Source organism: Marmota flaviventris, chromosome 16, assembly GCF_047511675.1.
Source record: "Marmota flaviventris isolate mMarFla1 chromosome 16, mMarFla1.hap1, whole genome shotgun sequence".
NCBI classification, from domain to species: Eukaryota; Metazoa; Chordata; class Mammalia; order Rodentia; family Sciuridae; genus Marmota; species Marmota flaviventris.
Window position 1 is genome coordinate 47271866 of NC_092513.1, and position 17033 is coordinate 47288898.

A 17033-nucleotide genomic window follows, 5' to 3' on the forward strand; every position below is an offset into this window, starting at 1 on the left:
TGAACTCACCATCCTCCTGCCTCAGATTCCTGAACTGCTGGAAGGGTATTATTTTGAGTTGCAAAATTTATGGCAATTCATTACATATAGCACATTATATATGTTTTTGAAAACATTTTTCAGTTGTACAAAACCGATGCTTTCTAGATTTGCTAACTTAAATGCAGAAACACAGATTATGATACCAATACCACCAGAAGGAAAGTAAATATTCATTATAGCAAAGTATCATTAGAAAAAAAAAGATTTTGTAATTGTTAACTTTTTAATATAGAAAAGTCAAGAAACACCACTGCTACAATAGCCAACTAGGGGCCAAAACAGTGAACAAATTCATATACTCCTCATTTTGTGAGGCCTTCCACTGCTTAACCAAAAAAGAAAAAGAAAAAATTCATAGTCTTTGCACCAGCAATTTCATTATTAGTAATTTAGTCTAAGGACATATTTGCAAGGATACACTAACGTATAAGGATATTCTTATATGTAATGGAATGCACTCTTAAAAATGGGGTGGTACAGGCTAGTAATATAGAAAGGTCCAATATATATTAGCTAAAAAAAGATCATGAATATAGAGTACGATCTTTTTGCATATGCAAAGTAACGGACAAACACATACAAATTTCTGTAAAATTATAGACTTAAAACTGTTACTAGTGGTTTCTTTTGGAGAAACAGCTATTGGGCAAGGGTAAGAAAGATAAAGACTACTTTTCACTTTAATCCTTTCTACAAGTTTTAATCCACCACCATAAGTAATCTTTCACTTTTAAATAATCTGTATTATTTATTTATATTGCCTGGACTCAGGAAATCCTCAGTTGAAATTTATAAAGAGGGAAACAAACTTTAAAGGAGGACATATATGCTGACTAAAATTAATATCAATATTATCAAACATGATCTCATTTAGCCTGACAAAAATCCCATGAGGTGAGATATAATTTTTTAATGAGGTTTAGGAACTTGTTTCAGATCACATAACTTGAAAATGTAAGCTCCAATGTTAAACTCTTTCCTTTTTCTTTCTTTCTTTTTTTTTTTTGGTGCCAGAGATCAAACCCAGGGACTTCATTGAGTTACACTCCCAGCCTCAACATTCACTTGTACCCTCTTCATTTTTAGAACTTAATAGTATAATTCAATATATTATCATGTATATGTGTTATCTAGAAAGGGAGACTAGTTAATTAAATAGTTAAGAAAACTAAAGACAAGAACTTGACCAAGTCATTTAAAAACTCTTAAATACAAAATGAATACCTTTTATATCATCTAGATTTTCTATAATACTTTTTAAATAATTTTACTTGCCATGCAATGTTAACTCTGACTTTGTATAAATCTGTTAATCCTGGGGAGAAAGGATTTCATATTTTGTTCATTTACCTCCCTCCATATGCATGAAAGACAACAGATTCCTTTCCTGTACTAATACAGCCAGTGATTGTCTCCAACATTCCAGAGTTGACCATTTTATACATAAGTAAACGTGTCTTAGGATCAACTGCTTTTTCCTGCAAAAGATAAAATACTGTAAGTAAAATGACTTATTATAAAATATTTTCTGATGGCAATTATCTAGAATACAAGTAACAATAAATGTTGGTGAGGATTTGGGGAAAAAAGTTCACTCATACATTGCTGGTGGGACTATGAATTGGTGCAACTACTCTGAAAAGCAGTATAGAGATTCCTCAAAAAATTTGGAGTGGAACCACCATTTGACCCAATTATCCCACTCCTCGATTTATACTCAAAGGACTTAAAATCAGCATACTATAGCGATGCAACCACATCAATGTTTATAGCAGCCCAATTCACAATAACCAAGTTATGGAACCAACCTAGTTGCCCTTCAACAAATGAATGGATAAACAAAATGTGATATGTATACACAATGGAACATTACTCACCCAGAAAGAGTGAAATTATGGTATTTGTGGGTAAATGGATGGAACTGGAGTCTATCATGCTAAGTGAAATAAGCCAGTTCCCAAACCCAAAGGCTGAATGTTCTCTTTGACATGTGAATGCTAACATACATGGGGGGAGGGCGGAATAGAAGTTCACTGGATCAGATAAAGGGGAATAAAGGGAAGGGAGGGAAATGGGAATAGGAAAGACAGTAGAATGAATAAAACATAACTTTCTCATGTTCATATATGAACACACAACTAGTGAAACTCCACATCACGCACGACCCCAAGAACGGGATCCTAAGTTATACTCCATGAACGTATGTCAAAATACACTCTGCTGTCACGTACATCTGAATAGAACAAATAAAAAATCATTTTCTGAGCCATTTCTAAGACCTAACATTCAAAATACATATTTACTTTTTAAAACTTTATTATTTAATTTACTTAGATGTATATCTTAAAAGAGTGCCATGAAGATACATTTCATATAACTCTAGTATCTCTGAGAGTAATAGCTAAAAGAACCATTCCAAGTCAGATGCTAAGGGGAGTCATAGCTAAAATGGGCCATGGGGCCTGGAGATCTCAAGGTCTGAGTTCAGATAGTACCATGAGGCGAATATGGGTTTAGTGAAAGTCCCAAGTTTGTGCTGCACAGTCACTGTTTCTGTAAGGGACATCCTCAGGGGCAGGGTTTCTTGAAGACTGGACTCAAAGGGCTGACAGCAGAGCTGCAATTGCTAATGTCCCAAGGGAAAGAGAGCTTCTGAAAAGAGATTGCCCAACATGGTCAGTTTGGAAGGAGTTTTGAGAGGAGTTTCTAAATGGAGGACAAAGGGCAGAAGTGAGCAAAATCAACTTAGGCCCCATCTCCCCTCTAGCCACACCCACCAACAATCTGCACTAGAACTATCTAAAGATTAAGAGTTCCATCTCAGCACCACATAAAAATAAACAAAAGTATTGTGTTCATCTACTTAAAAAAAAAAAAAAAAGAAAAAAGAAACACCCCCATACTCTGGGAAGAAGCTGGTCTCCACTCTCCTCCGGTTTGCTATGGGCCCCAATGTAAAGACTCTGAGGGAGGTAACTCCCAGGTGCTCAAGCTCAAGAGCATCAGCAGAACCAGCCCCAAGCAGGAACACTTGCCCTGACAGTGGGCATCATCTTCCTCCTCACAGCATCTCAGTTCTGGCATCTTAGTTCTTTCTTCCCGACAAAGCTGGAAAGGAGCACACTTTGGCCTCTCTAAGGGAAGCCTAGATAGACATGGAGTCTACACCATATTATTTGTGCCTGCCCCTTCTGCTCCCTCCTCCCAGGTAGGGCACTGAAATGGACAGGTAGAGAGACAATCATGGGTTCTACATGGCCCTGGCTCTGGTAATGTCTGGTGCCAAACTGACACTTAGGACTCGCTGTCCACTGGTGCCCTCTCTCTTTTGTCCCCCAAGAGAGACAAAGATGCTCTTTGAAAGAGCAAATTGAAACATGGGAAGCACCAGCACTATTCTACCACCTGCCACCCCTTCCCCATTACAGCAATAAGTATGTTTTCCTTCCCCTACTCCCAGGATTATGGTTAGGGTTAGATCCAAATATACAGTAGACACCCCTGGAGTGAGAAGCAATAGACAAGACAGCAAGGGGTACCTAACAGGCATGTAATATACAGACACCATCTCTCTCCATAAGGTAGAGGCAGGGTTCCTCTCCTTTCAAAACCCCTGGCTTTTGACTTCCCCTTCCAGCTTTAGACACACTTTCCACCAAGCTAGGCCCCCAACCAGGTATCCTTGGCCCCAATTGCTCTTCTGTGTAGAACCTATGCAACCCAGAGACACTTTTGGAAACCATGAGACAATGCCTCCTTCCTTCTAGCCCTGAGCCAGGACTAAACACATAGGACCTTGCCTGGCCCATCCTATGTGGTCCTCCTGCCTCCAGGGTCTTTCTCAAGAGATTTGGCTGTGATTTTCATAATCTGTCCTTAATCTAAAAAAGTAAAGTGGAGGTTTAAAAAAAAACTGAGATACTAAATCAAAATCTTATTTTATCACCAGTTTAAAAAGCTCTAACATTCCTACTATTTTTCTAAATATTTAACAAAATTAGTTTATTATCAAGATGGTAGGCATTATCAAGAATTCATTAGAGACTTATAGGTCACAAATATATCAATAGAGAAATAATTTTTTTAAAAATCCTGGAACATTCAGATGCAATGTAAATTATAACAGTCCAAATTAATTATGACCACTAAAATGTATGTTTTGAATAAGTAATTAGTAACCATTATGTTAAATCTGAAAAGTCAAATGGCAAAGTCATTTAGACTATATTTACATCTTTGATTCGAAAAACCAATCCTGTGGAAAAATATCAAACATAAAATTTTATTTTGTTTTCCCTTCCACACATCAAGTTTTCTAATATGAATATATTAAAGGGAAAAAAAAATCTAAGATCCTTACTGCAGTAGAATGTTCCTTCTTCTCATGGAGGCGGGCACTTCGACGTTCTTCTGAGTAGGCATGTTGTTTTAAAGCATTGAAAACATGGTTTGACAGTTTTAAATCCATTCCAATTCCATCTCCTACCTGAAATCCAGGTGCAAACTAACAAAAATAGAAGAATTAGCATCTAAATATTTTTAGTTGGGAACAGAAAAACAAAACAAAAACAGTGAAGTCTTTACTTGAAACAGAGTTCCTACTCAATAGATAATCATGCTATAAAAACAAAACGCAGGGCTGGGGCTGTAGCTCAGTGGTAGAGTGCTTGCCTCACACATGTGAGGCACTGGGTTCGATTCTCAGCAGAAAGAAAGGAAGAAAGGCAGAAAGGATGGAAAGGAGGAAGGAAGAAATTGTGTCCAATTACAACTAAAAAAAAAAAACAAACCCATAGGTACTACACTGAAAAATAAGTCACTAATACAAACAGGAGAAATGCTACTAAAAAATTACAGTCCAAAGGAAGGTACTTATTCTATACACTTATTCTATACACAATTATACCTAAAATTAAGGTCTTTCAGTGTATGCTTTGAACCTCGTTTTAATATCAGCCAAAGTACACAGTACTGCATTGTGAAGGCTTACCAAAGAAATCAATATCATAATTATTTATGAGAACTGAGTTAGCATAGCAAGTTATGCCCATCCCATTTATGACAATTGCATTGTAGAGTTGCATAGCACAATTAGATAGCCACTTGCCACATCTGGATATTTAAATTTGAGCTAATTAAACTGAACTTAAAATTCAGTTCCTTAGTTGCTTCATGGTGGCTACCATACTGGAAAGCACAGATACAGAGCACTGTCATTAACACAGAAAGTGTTAATGGATGGCAGTGTTCTTAAACCAGATATGAAATATTTTTAGAAATTATATACTTAATAAAATATTTACTTAACAAGCATTTGTGTTCTAAGGTCTATTTTCTATTAATCATAATATTTATGGAAGTTAAAATGTTATCTTTTAAAAATAGTATTTCTCCCTCTCATTCCTAGCTCAGTTATCACTGTTTTGTATTTATTGGGTAGGGATGCTATTGATAAAAAATAATATGAAAAATGAATGTTATATAAGAACAATTTCTTAATTTTAGGATCAATGTTAAGTCATTTTAATTTTTTAAATAATATAGGGTTTTATTCTGAGATACTGTATATTCTCAAGTGGTTGAGTTTGCACGATATTGCTACATTGCCATATAAACAGCTAATGTCTTCAGAAAGACGGATTTTTAGAAATTTAAGATATTCTGCATAGAATCCTGTTTTCAAAACATTCAAACAAAACTCTTGATTCAGAGATGGGTATTCTCTGTAACTTACATTTTCCATTCTTGCTGTATTCTTTCTGCCACATACCACTTCATCATGTTTGGTGGTGATATCTTTTCCTTTTCCAATAAAGCCCTTTTTGGGAGTAGGAACTGGTTTTGCTAAAGGCAATTAAGATAAGCCAAATATATGAAAATAGAAGAAACTAAATTACTACATTCAACACTGCCTGAAAACATTTGAATCTAATGGAGTAAATCATTAAATGAGATTCCAAAATAATTCATTGGAAAAATTAAGTTTTCTATACTATTCTATTCTATCCCCCCAAAACTAACAGCTTTGATACCTGGTATGTAGGGATCATCGCGAGTGTCCTGCCAGTCAACCTCATCTTCGGAACTATCACTGTCTTCAAAAGGATGCACTTTTCGATAATTTTCAAAGGAAATGGAAACTTAAAAGGAAAAAATAGTTGAAGATTTATTTAGGAGAACAGTATAAGCATTTTCTATCACTCAGTGGAGTTGTCACAATAAGGTAATAATACCTTTGCTATCGCCATTGAATTTTTTTTCTTCACGCCTAAGCTGTGCATCATATTCTCTGTCAAATTCCATCTGTAGCATCTGAGCCAGCATTAGGTCGCTGGAAGTATCAGTGTTTTCTCCAGAAATAAATGGTCCTTCAGCAACACTATTCAAAATAAAGTGATATAAACTAATATAATGTGCTGGTGCAAACAGGGCCTGTTGATTATGACAGTAAGATATGCCTTTTTAGGGTTAGAATTGTATTTAACAATGGGCAGAACTCTATCAAACCTTCTCTTCACCTTCTCCTGCCCAGGCAGCCTCAAGACCAATGGCCTATACCTATGACAACACCAGCCAGGATTAAAAGAGCCAGAAGAGAATGCTATTGGGTCTATTAGAAAATTCAAACTGAAACCCAGAATGCATTTTTTCTGTGTTCTAGTTAAAGAATAAAAATTTATAAAAAGATAAAACTACAAACACTTTAGAACTACACCTCACCTAGTTCAGCTGTTACATTAATAAGAAATAACAAAACTCAAGAGAAAGAGTGGTTTATCCAAGATCATATAAGCCGAGTATCTTTTATACCTAATGCTTGAGAACAGAGGTTTTCAAATTTTGGAATTTTTTCCTTTTTTGGAATATTTGCATAGGATTTATCAGTTGAACATCCCTAATATGAAAATTCATATTTGATATACTCCAAAATCTGAAACTTTCTGGGTGTCTTTTGAGCACCCAAAGCTTTTTGGGTTGTTGAACCTGTACAGAAAACCAGTCACATAATCAGGACCAAAATTTAAATATCAGTACATTCCCAATATTGTGCTCTTTCTACTGCACTGCTTTTTAAAATGTATTTAATTGCTTGTCATAACAATCATTAATCAAATCCCTAAACTTTGTTATAGTAAGCTACCAAATAAAATAGATATTTTGTGAATTTTACTTACGAAACCTCAGGAAAAGCAGCAGCTTCTTCTTCTAACTGTAATTCTTTAGCCAACTGTTCACTCATTACATCAGCCAAAGAACAGGATATTGTGTTTTGAGGGGTAGCCCATGGACACTATTAAAAACAAAAACAAACCTCATAATTAACTTAGAAATAAAATAAGGGTCCCTTTTGAAAATTAAACTGGTTAAATGAACACAAAATGCAAGACTAGTTATTTGAAGATATTATCTTAGAAGTAAAAATATCACCTAGCTCAATTTAAATAAGGATATATATATATATATACACACACACACACACACACACACACACACACACACACACAAAAACAGCCTGAAGTACTTTCTGGCCTATTCTCATAGCTGAGGGAGGCACCAGGCTATTATGGTATCATCTCAACAACCAGAGTTCAAGTTCCTCCCCTGTTTCCAATTCCTTGCTTACTGAGCAACCTTTGGCTTATGATTTGGTTTTCCAAGCAGATTCTCTCATAGAAATAGACAATACCAACTAGCACAACTTAAAACCCACTTAGAAATTATACTTAATTCTAATTTAAGTATTAAATCTTAGCTAGGTATAAAGTGTGTCTGCCCCGTCTCAACACTTTCTAAAATAAAACCAACAAGAACCACAAAAATATTTTTTGAACCTCAGAATTTGAGAGACAGACTCTTGAAATAATATAATTATAATCAAAATAATATTCTGAGACTCTTCTTGAGCAACTGGCCAGTTGGCTTTCCTCAATGACATCTGTGTCTCAACCTTTTTTTTTTTTTGGTCCTGGAGTTTGAAGTCAGGGGCACTTAATCACTGAGCCACATCCCTAGACCTTTCTTGTATTTTATTTAGAGACAGGGTCTCACTGAGTTGCTTAGCACCTGGCTTTTGCTGAGGCTGGCTTTGAATTTGTGATCTTCCTGCCTCAGCTTCCCAAGTTGCCAGGATTACAGTGTATACCACAGGTATATACCACCGTATCCAGCTGTCTCAGCCTTGTTGAAACACAAATTCTAAATTTATTTCACTAACTAACTCCTAACTACTCTTTTTGCTATCTTGCTTACTTACATTCTTCACACCAACAAAAGTAAAAAATTCAGATTTGATTGATTCCTCATTTAGATCTCTTTTTATTGTTTCCCACTGCCTTCGGGATAAAGTTCAAACTCATTTCTTTACTAAGTGTCTAATATGGTATTTATCATACAAGGATATCTGTATTAGCCCCAAATTTAATTAAACAAGATTAGTCAGCACAGGCTCTCTATCTAGTCTAAGAGCCTTCTGGCATGGCTCTGAGAGACAACTGGACAACTGACCCTTGTACAGGCCTCATAGCACTTTGGTTCAGGAACTGACTTAGCTCAGCTGTTTGGGTGGAGTACTTAGGGGTGATAAACAATGATAACTATATTTATGCCTGAGTGAATCAGAATCAAGTTTCATTTAGTCTTACATGGAGATTCAGGAGGTACACCTGGTCCCTAGCGCATACCTACATTAGCCATCGCAGAAATGATCCAGACTTATGTATAAGGCCAGACCTAGGAAGAACAGGGAGGCTTCCTCAAGTTCTGGTATGACTCAGAGTTTATCTGTCATTGAGTACACTCCTGATAAGTCTTTTGTGGTCTGGCAACTTGAAGCTCTCTGTAATTTACAGATCATAGCTAATCTTTTGGTTACATGATTCTGCTGGTTTCTTTCTGCTCTTTAACCTGGAAATACTTGAACCAAAACCAATTAGTTTTGATTCAAAGTCCAGGTTCCCAAGGCAGATAACTTTATTGTCTAACTCAGAATTCTCATTCACATTTGACAATAAATAATAGTAGCATATCGGAGAGCATTTCAATATTCCCCGTATTTAAGCAGCTTAGCTAAATACATATAACATACACAGATTATTTAAATCATGCCATAACCGAGTAGTTGCAATATCATTCCCATTTTAAAGGTTTGGAAACGAAAATAAAGACAGGCTTTCTAACTCAAGATAAGACTGTGGGTGGAAGTGCTGATGAGACCTGAGCCAAGGTTGTAGGACTCAAGAGGCTACATTTCTTTGTCTTTTACTGCAGCTTCCCTAATTGCCTTCCCTGGAATGTGAGAAGCAAACTCACTTATTGTCTCTAGTATAAAATCCACATTCCTCAGAAAGGAATGCCCTTCACAACTTGCCCTCACTTACTTTTCCATACCCAACACTCATAGATCCTAAGTAATTATATACCAAATATGGCATATTTCACCCCTCCAAACCTTCATTCTTTTCTCTCAATAGTTTTTCTCCTCTGTTTACATCAATTAAATGTTACCTCCTCTTTTAAGACTATCTCCATCATCAGACAAAGTTGGACTCTTGCTTTTGTGTACCTACACACACTATGCAAACACTTCTATTTCATGACCCACTGCTAATTAGGGTTCATATATCAGCCATGATGAACCACAGGCTCCTTGCAGGGTGGAGTCTTCTCATCTCCAGAGCTCAGCATAGAGTTTTGGACATAAAGAAGCATTCAAGTACTTACTGAATAATGTGCTGCGAGGAAACAGTACTCAGTTAATGGAACTGCCAAGCTGTCCATAAGCTGCAAAGGTCTGGTACTTTTTGACATTCCTAATATTCTGAAGTCCTTTCCTCCACCCTTGCCCACCCACTTCTAAGGCTTCCAGTTTTTTGACATATGTGAAGTAATTCTGTAAAGATATTAAAACATTAGTTGAGACTTTCTCAGAGGCGGCAAAAATGATGGGCAGCAATTTGGTCACTTTGAGGCAAAGATTCCCTACTCCTAAGAGTCTGGATCAGAAAGAGAAACACGTAGAGATAACATACAGCACCTGGACACCCTAATGGTCCCCCTCCTACTGACTTTGCTCCTCAGAGCCTCACACTCTAGAGTTACACTTCCCGTACCTCTGCTGACCAACTTGGCTGGGCCACCTCACTCTGAAGCAACTTCCTGGGGTGAGGTAAATAAGTAAAGATTTCAGAAAGGCTGCCAACTCCACACTTTGAAATCAAATCAAACTCTTCAACCAGTCATCAAAAGCCCTCCACAACAATTTTCCACACTCTGTGAGGGACAGCTTTGGAGCAGGGAGTAATTCCTTGGGCCTGTGCTCATCTCATTAAGGGGACTTTGAAAAATTTACTGGAATCTTCTCTTACCAACAGGCACCGGATGATAATATATTGGAGAATTATCTGCAGGTGTGACTCTTCAGTAAATCAATATTAAATGTTAAAATTGTAATAGTAATAAACCCAAGGCAATGAGGGAAAACTCACAATCTTGCTCTATCCTTGCTATCCAAAGTCATTTCCTACTATTCTGTTCATCAACAATAGATCCCCATAACACCAAGATTTGATGAAAAATCCCACACAGTTTCTAAGGGCTTTCAAAGCCCATAATCAGCTGCATGAGTTTTTTCCCCATTGCTAAAGAACCCTAAGACCAATCCTGTCTTCCTCTCCTCTGGGAAACTGCCACTGACCCCTGTTCCTCAGCGTTCTACTCCACCATCACATTCTCCCACCCCTGGCTGGCTATAGATTAGATAGAAATCATCCCCCTTTCCTTCCAGGTCCTAAGGATGTATCCCCTGCTGCCTGTCCCACTTTCTAAAAAGGTTTTTTACTAAAGACAACTATGGAGAAAGAATCAGGGAAAGTAAAAAATGGCAAACACAAAGGAGGCACAATGCAAAAATTCAGTCCTCTTACTTGAAGTAAACAAAAAACACACAACCTGGAAGAAGATCCCTTTTCTAACCAAACAGCCAGAAAATTAAACTCTAGGCAGAATATTAAAGTAATTTTACATCTCAAGACAAAGGTTTCGGGAACAAGAGATCTGTTCTACACACCACCACTATCCATTTTTTAAATGAACATTTTATACTAGTTTTCAATTCGTAGAAAACTAGCAAAGATAGTAGAGTACCCAAACACTCCATATCCAGTTTCCCCTACTATCTTATGTTAGTGTCATGCATTTGTCATAATTAATGAACCAATATTTATACATTAACTAAAGTCCAAACTTTACTCAGATTTCCTTGGTCTTTCCCTGATGACCTTTTTCTACTTCAGAATCCCACCTGGGACAGCACATTACATTTAGTTGCCATGTCTCCTTAGGCTACTCTTGGTAGTGAGTGTTAAGACTCTTCTCATTTTCATGACCTGGACAGTTCTGAAAAAATACCACTAACACATTTTTCACAGCTCTCTTTCCAACAGAGCTACATATTTCTTCACTTTCACCTCTAGTTTACCAATCTTTCCTTCTCAGAATGTCTCCTAAAATTCTTTGTCCATAACAGCAGCTTGGCATTTTATAAGCAGCACCATAGGACTCTGGTGAAGGAGCCCCCAGGGCCCATTCAAAGAATCTGCAGAGTCAAAAATTCCAAAATAGTATTAAGACATTCTCTTTGAAGCTTATTCTTTTACCTGTAGAGTTTTCACAAGTCCATATCATATATCATATGTGATGGCATCATCACTGATGGCTAATGGAATGTGTGCATGTGTATTCTAGCATTTTCTAGAATTTTCTAAGGCAGCAGGTTTAGGACATAAATGTGCATATTTAGAGATTTAACTCAATTCATTCTCAGTATTTCTATTGTACTCCTATTCTGCAAAGATGGATTTTTTTTCATATACTTCAAACATATTACAACAGATTGAAAGAAAAAAGAAAAAAAAAGGGGATGAGAATCCAGCTATCTTCTACTGAGTGAAATGTTAAAGAGAGTTTAAAAAATAAAAAACAATAATATTCTCTTCACTAATTTTCTTTTGAAGACTTTTTAAAGATTTGTTCTAATTAGTTATACATGATAGCAGAATGCATTTCGATTCATTGTACACAAATTGTGCACAACTTTTCATTTCTCTAGTTGTACAAGATGTAGAGTCATACCATGCAGTCATACATGTACCTAGAGTAATGATGTTCACCTCATTCCACCATCGTTCCTGCCCCCTCCCCTTGAAGGCTTTTTAAATATAAAAATGTTATTTATGAGCTGGGGTTGTGGCTCAAGTGGTAGCGCACTCACCTGGCATGCACGGGGCGCTGGGTTTGATCCTCAGCACCACATAAAAATAAAGATGTTGTGTCCACCGAAAACTAAAAAATAAATATTAAAAAAAATTCTCTCTCTCTCTCTCTCTCTCCCTTTAAAAAAATGTTATTTATGTTAAGGTGACTTTTAAATAAGTTAACAGTTTATTTCTCAGTTTTAATTTCAGCCATGATAAATGTCAATAGATATAACTAATATAAACAATAGTGGGTTTTTTTTGGTCTTCAATGATTTTTTAAAAAATGGTACTGGGGATGGAATCCAGGGCTTTGAATATGTTAGATAAGTGCTCTACCATGCTGCTACATCTCTAGCCCTTGTTATTTTAATGCAGCTAGAGCTAGGGCCCAGACTGGTTTTAAATTTGCAATCCTTTTGCCTAAGTCTCACCTGGGATTACAGGGGTGTACTACCACACCTGGCTTCAAAAGTATTAAAAGGTCCTAACCAAAAAGTCTTGAGAATTATTAGCCTTAAATCTTCCTTCCATTTTTCAAGGCCTTCCTCAAATGTCTACCTGCTTCCTCCATTCACTCTAGTTTTCTACAAGTTTAGAGAAGAAAAGGGTTAAGTGATACTTTTAGCCTTTTTAAATAGTTTTGTTTATTAAAGCCCTGTCTTTCCAACAGAACATCAATAAACCCTAGGAGCGTATTTCTTGTTAAATGATGAAAATGGAATTTTGTGGTTTTGATTATGTACATTTAAATGACAATATGACATAAAATATTTTCTTAATCAGTTTGGTAAAATTGGTTTTGAGGTTAGGATCTATTATGAACAATTTGTCTCATTTGACATTTTCACCAGGCTTTGTCGATGTTTAACTGCAGGAATTTAACATAGAGTATATATATTTGTTAGTCTGTCTATTGATTTTTATGTCCACTAATCACATTTACCAATGTAATGTCTTAGATTTCTCCTAAAGTTGTATAAGAATTTTTAAAACCAAGCATGGTGGCTTGGCTTGTAACCCCACAACTCAAAAAAGAGGCATATGCTGGAGGGTGACAAAATTAAGGTCAGCCTGCCCAACTTAGCAAGACCTCTCAAAATAAATAGGGCTGGGGATGTAGCTCGGTGGTAAAGCACAACCAGGTTCGATTCCCAGTACCACCAAGAAAGAAAAAAAAACTTTTATAAAATCAACTTTTCTTAAGAGCTAATTATTTACCTCCTTAACATAATTATTTGCCTCTTAACATAAGACCAAGTCTAAAGGTCCAATAAGATTAACAGGTAATCTTTTGAATGAAACAAATGTTCTGTGTTAGCATGCAAAGGACAATTATATAGTTAAAACTGCTGGATTTCTTCACAACCTTAATTTGAGGAACACAAATCCCAATGTAATTGCTTTTGCTCTCAAGCAATCCTCAATAATGCGGCACAAATCTTTTCACCCATCTAATGAATGTAACATCAAAAGGAGCAGCCTGAAAATCAGAAAACAGATGTGAAATAAAGGTATAAGTTTGCTATTCTACAGAAAAAAAAACTTAAACATTAACACTGAAAATTCACAACCGTTTTACAGTATGTAGTATACACTTCCATATCAGTGTCGGAGGAGGGAGGGTCTGCCCGCGTTCCATACCACTTCCAAAACAAGAAATCACAGAACTGGGATAACCACATTTATCAAATTAAGAAAAAGCTTCCTAAAGCAACCTTCTGTCTAGCTTTCTATGAATTGGGCTGACTCACTTGGCCTGTGAAAAACAAGATCGTGTTCGTTTCCCCTCAAGTGTCAGTGTCTGTAAAGGGAATTATATGCAAATATATGCTACAGAGACTCAAAGGCAAGGTAGGGAACTAAAGACAGAGCCCAGACCACCCACGGCCACCAGCGGGAGCCCTAGCCGCCCTCCGCTGTCTCTTCCCACTACCACACCCCGGGAGCCCGACTGCGGTTCCCCCGTCTGGAAGTCGTCGGGGTCCCGCCCCTCTAACTGCCTGAGTGACTTCTTCCAGCGTTCCGAGAGAACCAGGCCGGGTGACCAAGGCAGGTTACGCCAGCACGACCACCACTCACCTTGCTGGGTCCCCAGGCCGCTGCCCTCCCGGGCTCAGGTGATGCTACTTCGACCAGATCCATTGGGGGAAGAAAGCAGCAAGAACAGAGCAGAGAGGTGGCAGGGCGGGAAGCAGGTTTTGCGGAGGAGAGAGATGGCAGGACGGGAAACAGGCTCTACTAAGGAGAGAGTGGCAGGACAGGAAGCAGGCTCTGCTAAGGAGACAAGCGGGGCGGCGGCGACTTGCTGCTGGTGCCGGAGTTAGGGTGACAGATGGCGGCGGCTGCCGCCGCGTCCGGAACTAGACTTCTTCTCTTCCGTCTTGACCGCAGGAGCATTCGCTTCCGATTGGTCGTCCTCCCTTGGCTCCTCCTTAATTCACTTGCCCCGCCCCCTGGAGGACGCACTTCCGGCCGCTGCCTGCTGGACTCGGGGCCTCCTGGATGGGCTCCCAGTGGCAGCGGGTCTTCCTAGCTGCGGCCTGTTTGGGCGGGGCTGCGTATGGCTTCCTCTAGTCCAGGGTTTGCCCTGTCCAGGCACCGCCTTCCCCTAACTTCCTTCCTGGTTGCTCTAGATAGTCACCGAGTAATTAAACTAGACAGACTGTGTGGAGTATAAATAAACAAACGAAGCTGTCTCTGTTCGTTCGTTATTTCTCAGCGTAATTCTAAACTGGGATGGATTGAGAGACAGAAAATGGCAGATTTAGAGAGAGAAAAGGGACTGAAGACGACTCTCAGATTTGGTTATTAGTGCAGTTATTGTTTGTGGACAGGATGTGGAAAGCGAAAATTTGTAACTTGTATTACACTGAGCAAAAATACGATTGCATAATAAAAGTTTTGATTCTGTATTTTGTAAGGAAATCTTCACAAAATGACTGGATAAAAGTTCTGCATGTCACTATATTCATGTATCCTTCAAAGTATTTTAACTCCTTAGTCCTTGACACCGAGGGATAAATTCTATCCTTATCTCTAATTTTACTGATAATGAAACTGAGGCACGTAGAGGTAAAGTAACTTGCAGGAAATCATACAGCTAATAAATAGCAGAACTAATTAGTGTTGGACCAGGCAGTCTGGGTTCGAGAACCGGTTCTATATTGTCTACAAAATGACTATCCAGATAGTCTAGAAATACATATTAAATAACAGGTTTCCTTAAATCTCACTTCTGAGTCGAATCCCTTCCTTGAGAGCCCTAATGTTAATGATTCGTTAGCACACAGTCCCTGCTTCCTTCCCATTCCAGGACAGAACATGTTCTGAATCTCCAAAACACTCCAAATAAAATAAAGAAAAGTTGTAGGTACATAACAGGATACAAACATATGCTTGGTAGGTGTTGCTCATGTATATGGGTGTGTGTGGAAATTGTGTCCCTATTTAGTATTCAAAAGGTTATAATTAGGGTACAAATAGTTGAGGGAAAATGGTGTATGAATGAAACAGACCTCTCAGTTCTGAATAAGAAAGAAATAGGAGAGAGATAAGCCAAGAGAAGTTATTGGAGCTGCCTATTAAATTAACAAAGAATTTATAAAGAAAATATTAAAAGGAAAAGTACAAACCAGAAAGAAAAGTTGAGATGCAATGCATGACAAAAATGTACTGGTGAAGGGGACATAGCAGAAAAGGACATGAAATTGGAAATAAAGCTAAAAATCTGATTATTTTTAGATAATTTACTCAAATTTCCATTGAGTGTTTGCCTAAGTCCTTAGCAATGGAGAAACAACTATATATAAAATAGGTGTCTGCCCTCTTGTACCTTAAGGTCCTGAACATAAGTACAATTAAGTGTCTAAGATGCCACAATAGAAGAAAGTGCAGGGCTGTTGCAAGTGGTGCTATTAATAATTACTCAGAGGCAGATTGTCTTTAAATGCAAGTGTATATTGGATCACACCAATCATTAAATATAAACAATGCAAAAAGTGTTGGGTGTGCTGGAGCACCCCAACCAGCGTTCAGTGCACACTAATTAAACATTATAAGCGAATCACACAATCATAGGGCAACTACGAGTCCCAAAATACCTCCAATGCCACGTGGCTTCTCTTAGCCAAACAGCAGATGTTGTCCTTGTCTGGTGGTTCTCTCTAGCTGATGGCTGGACATATGGGAATGGTGGAGTAGTCCAGGGACAGAAAGAAAGGTGGACAATATCACCGATCTCCTTGGAGCAAAACTCTTCAATGTGGCAGGACCAGCAATTTAAATATAGTTCCAAGTTGGTGGTGTACGTTGGTGATTGGTTATACCCAGTGAAAATCAATGTCCATTGGTTATGACCAGGGAGGTGATGTAATTGCAGCTGGGCGTGTTCTTTTTGCATGTCCGTGGAGCTATGCTCCCTATCAATTGTAACCAGTCATTGCTAAGCATACCTATGGCTAGTGCCCCTCACAGCTCCTTATCAATTGCAAGCAGACATGACTAAGCAGTTGATGGCTGCTGTTCCTTATGGCCAGCAATTTAGTGAGTCCTAGAATGTGTCAGCATGGCGGATGCTCCTTACAAGGGCTCATTGCAGATGTAAAATATGAAGGTCAGAACTACCCAGATATTCAGGAAAGTTTGCTTAGAGATGGCACTTGAGCTCAGCCTTAGAAAATGATCTCACATTAGTGAGATAAGCTTTAGGGTGGAGCAAAGGCTTCCACACAAAAGAGA

The 17033-nt window shown here is 37.9% G+C and overlaps 1 protein-coding gene across 3 annotated transcripts in view; it reads right to left on the reverse strand.

Annotated features, from left to right (window-relative positions):
- Riok3 (RIO kinase 3) overlaps positions 1-16543 on the reverse strand; it is a 28453-nt gene extending 11910 nt beyond the window's left edge. Inside the window, exons 1-7 of one of the 3 annotated variants that reach the window (XM_027935551.3) lie at positions 16397-16543; positions 7218-7333; positions 6276-6421; positions 6075-6182; positions 5777-5886; positions 4403-4546; positions 1393-1520 (exon numbers count right to left, since the gene is read on the reverse strand). In XM_027935551.3, the coding sequence (XP_027791352.1) occupies positions 1393-1520; positions 4403-4546; positions 5777-5886; positions 6075-6182; positions 6276-6421; positions 7218-7282 (701 nt within the window). In that variant the 5' untranslated portion in view covers positions 7283-7333; positions 16397-16543. Of the gene's footprint in view, positions 1-1392; positions 1521-4402; positions 4547-5776; positions 5887-6074; positions 6183-6275; positions 6422-7217; positions 7334-9762; positions 9835-14375; positions 14664-16396 lie in introns of those variants that run through there. The other 2 variants (XM_027935550.3, XM_027935549.2) reach the window with 2 other exon arrangements.
- Positions 16544-17033: the final 490 nt, after the last annotated feature.